At 31.8% G+C, this 10,399-nt stretch overlaps 1 protein-coding gene across 1 annotated transcript; it reads left to right on the top strand.

The window, feature by feature from the left end:
- Window positions 1-5,893: 5,893 nt before the first annotated feature.
- Window positions 5,894-7,564, top strand: LOC115964662 (extensin-2-like). The gene has a single exon (XM_031084139.1). The coding sequence runs from the start codon at window positions 5,905-5,907 to the stop codon at window positions 7,027-7,029; it is 1,125 nt and encodes a 374-aa protein (XP_030939999.1). The 5' UTR covers window positions 5,894-5,904; the 3' UTR covers window positions 7,030-7,564.
- Window positions 7,565-10,399: the final 2,835 nt, after the last annotated feature.

Genomic DNA, 10,399 nt, shown 5'->3' with positions numbered 1-10,399 from the left:
GCAAATGGAGAAGATAATTTTCCTCATTTAAAATATAAGAACAAAATAAAAAATGAATAATTTTTTTTATTATTTGGGTAGGAAGTAGCTAATTTTCCTCATTTAAAATAGAAGAACAAAATAAAATAAAATTGAATTCTTATTTTTTATTTATTTATATTTTTTTAGGAAGGAAAGTAAGGAAAGAGATTTTTGGTAAAGATTTCATTTTAACTCTGTAGTTTTCAGGTTTTACAAATTAAGTCTAATGGCAAATTGAACCATGGAATTTTAGAAAGATAACATATTTCACTAATTGTAATATACCATGTGTGTATTTTTTTTTTTTTTTTCTGCCCCAATTTTAATTTTGCTTATTTTATAAGGAAGTGGATATACAACAAAGTGTGATTGGTGGAGCGTAAATTGAAACATTTAAAGTAAAATTGAGGATTTGTATTCATTAATAATTGGTTTTTATTGATACGAGCATAATTCTTAAATTCCACTGAGGGCAATGTTTTCTTTGAAAGTATGTCCAAACTAAAATAAATTGCATTAGGAGTAGTACCACAAGTTAGATTCTAAATTTCTAAATTTGAACACTAAAGCTAAATAATGTAGCAATTGTTACAAATTAAAATGTAAATCTAGGAACTGATTTTACCTTTATTTTTTCAAAGCTAGACAAACAAAGGACCTAGGAAGATTGAAGAGACTGTATTGCCACATTAATATTTCATGAAAATCTTAGAAATAATATATATATATATATATATAGGAGAAAAATCTTAGAAATAATATTGTATGTGATATGGCATATGTATTATATATGTAGGTTTTAACTTTAGGGTAAAAAACAAGACCAATTCAAAGTAGATCCAGAAGCACTATGATTTGCAAGTATAAACCCATATGGAGTAGGGATTCAAGTGGAAGAAGAAGATTTAATAAAACTGTAAAAACACTAAACTAGTTGTTGAGATTCGAAAGTGCATCACAACTATTAAAAAAAGACTATAATGTATAGATCTTGTACAAGTACGATACCATATCATATGATCTTCTTTAAATTTAATGGAATTTCTCCAATGATTAGAAAGTCATAGGGCATGTTTAAGTCAAATTAATTACCTTATCATTCACAGCCCTACAAGTATGTCATGTTAAGCAAAGAGCTATGTCATCCGAGTTCTTGTGATGAAATCTAACTCCATAACTTCCACCCCCCCCCCCTTAAATAATGAGATAAAGAGTAATTATTGTGAACATAAGTATTAGTTGAGTTTATTATCCCAATATTCTTGGAGTACGAGATATAATTTAATATCCCATTATATTATACACATGATTCTCCTAATCAACATAAGTAAATCATTTTGGGTTTCAATTACTGGCTCCTTATCAATCAATAAGAAATAACTTCTTTTTATTGGTTGGGCTAACCTATCATTGTATTGAAAAGAAAATACTAAGCTACTCACATTAGATACTGATGATACGAATAAGTGCAGAAGCGGAGTCATGTACATGACGTGGGGGGCCAACATTTTGGAATTTTCCTAAATATATATAATTATTTTAATGTTTTCAAAATTTAGCTTACAAAAATAAGAGTGGTCCCTCCAAATATTTGAATCAATTCAATGATGATCTTACAAAAAATTATTGGTCTTAGATTTGTAAAATGTGCTCTTAGATCTGTCAAATATATATTTGATAAAGTTTGGCACAAAAAATGTTAGGATCTATCTTTTTCAACTCATTATGTGGCAATTAACAAATCATTGACTCATTAAAAAAATCTTATTACTAAAATTACAAATGAAACGTCTCTTTAATTGTCATATAATGAATTAGAGTAAGATAATTTCAAATATATTTAAAGCATAACTAATTCCTCCAAGTTTTGAATCATTCATATTTTTGAAAATTTCATTAATTCAATTGAGAGATTTTTTACTTACTTTAGTATAAAATTTGCTAATTTATATTGAAAATGAAACTTTTTAAGAATTTCACAGTAAAAATGAATTTTATTTTATAAAAGATCGCCATCAAACATAATTTGATTGAAAATACTAAGTTATTTTTTTGTGATTGGGTGTGTGTGTATTACTTATTAAACAAAAAAGTGTGTATATAATAAAAAAAAAGTGTGTGTATATATATGTGTGTGTGAGGGGTTGTCTTGATAAATATATTAGTAACGCAACTTGCTCTCTCAAATAAAAATTTTTGGTTTCACCACTAAATAAGTGCTTAATAACTTAATATAATATAATTGAATAAAGGTCTGCTAGATGTGGTGATATTCACGTGTGAGTGATGTGAGTCTCTCCGAGGTCACTCTCCCCAATAGTGACAATGAATATGATTTGTGTTGTGCCATTTTACCAACATAATATATAATATTTGCCTTACTTTTCCAACATAATATATAATATTTGCCTTACTTTTTTTTATGATTAGCAATGCGTTAGTATATAAAGCTCATTGAATAACTTTGAAATTATCTAATAATTTTTAATATTTTTGCATTAGTTTGTTGTCGCTTATATATATATATATTACGGAAGGGTTTTTCCCTTCTCAATTTTATTCTACACAGTTATATACATTCGAAAGAAAAAAAGAAGGCCTGGCTTTAAAGGATCTACGTTAAGTTCAATTGAAAAATGTAATAAGTACTAATATATTTGCTAAATCAAAATCATTGCACCGTCACTTTGGTCAACAAAACAATATTTGTAGAAATAGCTATCCAACACAATAACCATTTAGACAGTAAAGATATGCATTGTGCATGAAATATTTGCTTACCTAAACACGTAGTAAACATTTGCTAAAACAAAATAATAATGCAGCCGATGACGGGTCAAGTAGAACAATATTGAAACTGTTGCCATCTTTAAATGAAGGGGCCAGGTCTTATTAAGACAGCCTGTCTATAGCAAACTTAGATTTTCATTTCATATACACGTCTGTCCTACCCTTATGTCTTCCTATACGGTGGAAGACAAATACCCTTAACTTTCAATAAAATGTACTTCTATTTGAACATTTTTTTTTTTTAAATCTCTAGCCATCATCCAGCCAAATACTACCACTTTTCCTACTCTGTATCTTCTGTATCTTCGCATCTGTTCGTGCAAAAGTTCCTATCTATTTTAGCATAAGAACCTTTTTTTTTTCCTCTCTATTTTACGTGCTTACTTTTCAAAAATATCTCACATCAGATTATTTATTTTACACATCATTTCATTTCATTAAAAATTTTCTTAATTTTTATAATTGTTTCTCTTTCCTCAAACGCAACAACCGTCATTCACTCTGTTTCTTTATCGTCATAATACATAAAGAAAGAATAAAAAATTAAATGCAAAATGAATAGTATCAGTATAAATTTACATAGTTACTCTAGCAACCATGTATCTTTACATAACTTTACATGCAATCAGATATTGGAGAATTGTGGATTTGGTTTGCTAAAAGCTTAAATATGGTCATTTTTCTACGTAATAATATTTTTACAAGACTTTTTAAAGAATTAACAAAATATAAGAATGACTATCAATAGTATTTTAATTATATAAATACAAATTATACTATGCATCTTAATATATATCTTAAGTATATCCACACACATGTATGGGGTTACAAGGTAGTCTATATATATAATAATAGGTAAAGCAGAGAGAAAATCCAATTAAATTTCAAATTGGAATTCAATTAGAGTCTAATTTTGCACTATGTGTCTCATCTAATTTAAATTTTAGAATTTTGTGTCAAGTGAGTTAATTTTGTGTAAAAATTTAATTTCAATTAGAGTTTAATTTTATGTTACGTGTCTCGTCTAATCTAAATTTTTAAAATTTTGTGCCAAATTAGTTAATTTAGTATAGAAAACGAGAAGTCCAATATTATAAACCATAAAAAATATAATCATATAACTAAAAAAAATTCAAATTTATATGTCATCTATAAATATATATATATATACACACACACACACACATATATATATATATTTATATATTAATAAGTAAAGTTTAGAGAAAATTGAATTAGAATTTGAAATTATAATCTAATTTTGCGCCATAAGTCTAAATTTATGTGAGGATTATACCATAATTATCCACTTAAGCTTGTGCCATGTGTCTACTTAAGTTTTTTAATCTTTGTATCAAGTGAGTTAATAAGTGCAAAATACTAAGAATCTAATATTAATGGACTATAATTTTTTTTTTTTTTAAAAACAATCACATATACTTAATAAAAATCACCACATGTTTCTCAATAAATAAATAAAATAAAAATCACCACATAAGAAAAAACACTACACGTTCTATCTTATTAAAAATTAGAAAAAAAAATCATAAGTAGTATTAAATTTAGGTAAGAATTTTAATATGTCAATAATTACGTTTAATTACTTTAAAAAAAATAATTTGACTAATTATCTATATTTTATGATAAAAATTGTGTTTAATTTTAAATGTATCTATATGTATGCATAAATGCATGTGTTACATGCTTTAAAATTTTTTTTGACTAATTATTTATATTTTTATAATAAAAATTTTGTTTAATTTTAAATGCATCAATGCATTTGCATGGAGTTATATGCTAGTATATATTAATAGTCAAAACTGAGAATAAATCCAATTAAATTCTAAATTGGAATCCAATTTTACGTCACATGTCTCATCCAATTTTTAAATTTGTGTGTCAAGTGAATTATTAGGTACAAAAATCAAAGAGTCTAAATTCAATTAAATTATAAATTGAATTTTAATTGAAATTCAATTTTGTACAATTTGCCATCTAATTTTTTAATTTTTGTGGCAAGTGAATTATTACGTGCAAAAACTGAAGAGTTTAGATCCAATTAGATTTTAAATCATAAATATATATATATATATATATATATGTAATTGTGATTAGTTTTAAATGTATCCGTGCATATGCATAGGGTTACACATTAGTTTAACATAAAGCCTGACACAATTGTTTTGGGATTGGTGATACATCTAGTTATAAAACTCATTGAATTTCTCTATAGCTTGACAATGTGGTACTCCCACCAGTCACAAAATAGTGAATTTTATTAATTAAATTCATATTTGTATATATCATTGATATGAGAGGAATGAGTACTTTGAAAATATTTAATAATATTACTTACTTACGCAAGTACCTAAAGTTGTATGTACTAAAAATGTAATACGTACTAATGTTTGCTAAATCAAAATTATTGCACCGACACTATTTTTATAGAAATAGCTATCGAACACAACCATCTAGACAGTAAGTTTTACATTCTACATGATTACAGAGTTCAAGTCTTCCTGAAATACACATAATAAATACACGCTAAATCATAATAATGGAGCCGAAGGCTGGTCAAGTAGAACAATATTGAAACTCTTGCTATCTTTAAATGAAGGGGCCAGGTCTTATTAGGACAAAGTCTGTCTATAGCCAACTTAGATTTTGACTTTATTTCTTGACTTTCATGTTGTCTTTCCAATATGGTGGCAGACAAATACCCTCAACTTTCGATAGAATTTGCTTCTAAATTGATATATATATATATATATATATATAAAGTATCCTAGCCATCATCCAGCCAAACACAACCTTACCTACTCTGTACATCTTGACTTCGTTCATGAAAATGAAATTGAGCTACTTCGTGGGAAACTTCTAATCATAATGACGGTCAATATTTTTGATTTGATTCAGTAAAAAGGAGAATTAAAAAGAGAATTGGAATGATATTTAAATCATTGATACAGTCTGTTAAAGGAATAAACAAATACATCATTGTCAAAAATGATTATGGAGTTCACTATATAAAGGGTTAGCATCCTTTGTTAACATGCAAGTCTAAGAACTAATCCTTCAGAAATTAGAGTTGAAATGGGTACCTTGAAATACCTGCGGCATTGGCCTCAGCTAGTTTATGCTATAACCTTTTGCATTATAGCTACTAGCGTAGTAGCTGATAAGCCATACATTTATGCTTCACCTCCTCCACCACTTCCACTATTGAAATCTCCACCACCTCCACCTACCTACCACTACAACTCTCCACCACCACCTTCTCCATCACCACCTCCTTCATCACCATATGTTTATAAATCACCACCACCACCTTCACCGTCACCACCTCCACCATATGTTTACAAGTCTCCACCTCCTCCATCTCCCTCTCCTCCACCACCGTATGTCTATAAATCACCACCTCCTCCATCACCATCTCCTCCACCACCATACATTTATAAATCACAACCACCACCTTCACCATCACCACCTCCACCATATGTTTACAAGTCCCCACCTCCTCCATCTCCATCCCCACCACCTCCATATGTTTACAAATCACCACCACCACCATCACCTTCACCTCCCCCACCTTATGTTTACAAATCTCCTCCTCCACCATCTCCATCACCTCCCCCTCCATATGTCTACAAATCCCCACCACCCCCATCTCCATCTCCACCTCCTCCATACATCTATAAGTCTCCACCACCACCCTCACCATCTCCTCCACCTCCTTACATTTACAAATCACCACCACCACCATCTCCATCACCTCCTCCTCCATATATTTATAAGTCACCACCACCACCATCTCCATCACCTCCTCCCCCTTATGTCTATAAATCTCCACCACCACCCTCACCATGCCCTCCTCCTCTATACATTTACAAGTCACCACCACCACCACCACCATCTCCATCACCTCCTCCTCCCTATGTCTATAAATCTCCACCACCACCCTCACCTTCAACTCCTCCTCCTTACATTTACAAATCACCACCACCACCACCTCCTCCATATGTTTATAAATCTTCACCACCACCCTCACTATCCCCTCCTCCTCCTTACATTTACAAATCTCCACCACCCCCATCTCCATCGCCTCCTCCTCCCTATATTTACAAGTCACCACCTCCTTCATCTCCTTCACCGCCACCTCCGTACGTCTACAATTCTCCCCCTCCCCCATCCCCCTCTCCACCGCCTCCTTATTACTAAAACTCACCTCCTCCTCCATTAAAGTCCCCAGCACCTCCAACTTACTACTATAAGTCTCCACCTCCTCATTCTCCATCACCACCTCCTCCATACTACTACATTTCTCCTTGACCACCATCTCACCATCATTGTCCAATTCCTTCATATTTCCATAACTCACCACCACCATCTGACTGGGAACATCTAGCATACTTCCACAAATCTCCTCCTCCACCTTCTGATGAGTCTTCCTCACCCCCACCTCCAAAATACTTTTAAGTTTAAATTTACCCCTTATTCAATGGTCAATTTGAATAATAATCAATTATCCTTGGATTTTTTGTATTGTATAATTCTTTTTACAAATTTGAATTTTATTTACGAACAAGTGACCTTCTGTACAATAAAAGCATGAAATGGAGAGCCCAAATGATCTATATTATATGTACGAAGAATTCCGTTGTATTATTTTCTGTGTATATTTCTATTTCTGTAACCAATGCATGCCAGAAATTCAAGTTCTTAAAGAAATTCTGTGTATATTTCTATTTCTGTAACCAATGCATGCTAGAAATTCAAGTTTTTAAAGAAGTTCTGTTTATATTTCTATTTGCACGACTACAAGTCACTATTATTACATATGTCATCTAAACATTCTAGTTCTTGTTGCTGCAACATGCAAGGGTTATTATATCTCAAAATCCAAAATCAGGTTTGTTTTAAACAACTGCAAATGGTCAAAATTCAATCGAAAACACCTTGGTTGATATGATTTATATCCATGCATTCTAAGTGTATTCGATTTTTGGAGTTGAATCCACAACATTACTCATAAAAATGTATTTTCTAATGGTTTAGCTTAAAATCTTGGCTAACTAGAGGGTGTGGTAATTAGTTTTATGACAATAATTTGTTATCTTAGTAAGTATAACATATCTTGACATAGATGACTAACCAACCATTATGGTTTCACGTCAATGGCAGACCATACACACAACCGTAACTCGTTTAGTAACCCAAAAATGATTGAGCAATTGGTGACCTTTTTTTTTTTTTGGGTAAGGTTGGGACCAATTGTAGCAGTTGTACATGAGGTTCTTACTTGTATTTGTTTTGTTTTGTTTTGTTTATTAAAAAGATATAAAGATAGCGACTAGTCGTGAATGGTCTGTAGTAATTATCTGATTGCACAAATGGCAATTTTCCTTCACTCCAAACCACAACAAATTTGTTTTTGTTTTTGTCTTTGATTAAGCAGTGGAGTGAAACAAAGTATGATTAATCATAGAGTGCTTTCGCCTAGGGGTGTTTGTGGTGCGGTACGGTTTTGGGCCAGTTTTAGTACAGCGCTTTGCGGTGTGGTTTAGCCAAAATTATAACTACACCGCATTTCATTTTTGCAGACACATGTGCGGTGCGGTGTGATGTGGTGTGGTGCAGTTTGGTTTAGAGTTTAGCCAAAACCATAACCGCACCGCACCTCATTTTTGCGATTACATGTGTGGTGCGGCGTATAAGATGCGATTAGAAGCCGGTATATTTTTCAAATTTTGGATTTTTCCTACTTAGCCCAAAATTGATTTTTTCCGTTGTTTTTGGCCAAATTTTAAACTATTGAGCTAATTTTTCTTTATTTTGGGCTGATTTTCCTAATCAACACTTGTTAGGTTTATTAAACTTTTTTTGTTTTTGAAAACTAGGGTTATTAAACTATTAATAATATATTTAATATTAAAAAAATAAATATATTAATATATAGTGAGGGTGCGGTTTTTTTATTATAAATTTGCAACTGCACTACACTATGCGGTGCGGTGTACTGTTACTTGCGGTGCGGTGCGGTTATGCCATTTTGTGGGCGGTTTTAGTGCGGCTTTTATGTTTTGTGCGGTTTTTGCAGTTTGGTGAACACCCACCCATTGTCCATTGGGCTCTTTTGTTTTTGTTTTTGTTTTTCTCCACAACCTACTACCACGTTGGAACCATTTTTTTTTTTGGTAAAGTAAAATTCTAGTACTACTTTTTTGTAAAGAATAAAATATTATTCCAATTAAAACTTAACTACCAAAAATTTCAAGATTATTAAAAGAAGTTTCATTATGTATTTAAAATTAATTTATAATACATTATAATTTTTGGGTTTCTATAAAAACATTATATTTATACTATGTGTATTCATCATGTAATTTAAAATAACTTTTATTTATTTATTTGTACTATCTATTTTGGTATTAAAATTCAATTATATCATTAAGTTATTTGTTATTTTTTATATGATTTTTTATTATAAATAATATAAAAATAAACTTATGGCATTCACTCCATAAACTAGGGGCACTTTTGGGTTGCTTAGAAGAAATAGAAAAAGAAAACTAGGAGGAAACTAAAAATGTGCTAGTACGGAAAAAGGAAACTGAGACCGCATGGACATAATTCCTTACATATGAGCATGATTCTAATGCTCCTCAAGAGGGCAATGTTTTTTTTTTTTTTTTTTTTTTTTTGTTGAAAGCTAGCCTAATCTGAAAAATTGCATTTGGAGTAGTAGTAGTACCCCAACTTTAGATTCTACATTTATAGTAATTGTTGCTGTGGGGCTAGAGAATTCGTGGCCCAGGCCCACTTTACATTAGGGCTCAAGGTCTAAGCCGAGAAGAGCTATTGCCGAGGACGCATAATGAAAGCCCAAAAAAGGCCCAAGGATATGGCTGAGGACGACTTTATGCTCAGCACCTCACAAAACGCCTGAAGAAAAGGACAAACTCAGTACAGGGGCAGGACAAGGGAGAAAGCTGCCAACATCGTAGTACAGAATCCTGCATCTGACAGGCCCATACTCCAAACCATGCTATTTAACTTTTCCAACCACCTCCAACCACTCTAGGTATGGATTGATAGGATAGGTCTGCATCCAGAAAGTGGAACTTACACGTGAACACTAAAAGGGAAGTGAACACTAGTATAAAAGGGAGAGAAAGCCAAGGGGAAATGGACCCCCTAGAAAGGAGGATAAAAAATCCTACAAAAGGGAGAAGGGGAAGGGTACTATGCTCCTCGGACGTAATCCGAGGACCTAAATCCTACAACCCATACCAATGGAATGCTTAGCCAGTCAAGCCAAGTCCACCGATGTAAAAGCTCCCATAAAAATCACGACTAAACCGCTGACCGGTGACCAAGGTCCTGTCTTTCAAGCCCACTTCTCTACAAATCATATTGTTAGGGCCCTTTACATACGAGCCCAATGTCATTCTTGGGTCATTAAAGAATCGTGGCCCTACAGTTGCTAAATACGAGGTAAATCCAATAATAATGATAGCTTTGGGTGCTAAACTAAAGTTGAACCTCCAGTAGTAGCAGTTCTAATTAATCTTTTATCCAAAAAAAAAGA

The sequence above is a fragment of the Quercus lobata genome, chromosome 1 (assembly GCF_001633185.2).
Source record: "Quercus lobata isolate SW786 chromosome 1, ValleyOak3.0 Primary Assembly, whole genome shotgun sequence".
NCBI lineage: Eukaryota > Viridiplantae > Streptophyta > Magnoliopsida > Fagales > Fagaceae > Quercus > Quercus lobata.
This window is presented reverse-complemented; position numbering and strand designations above follow the sequence as displayed.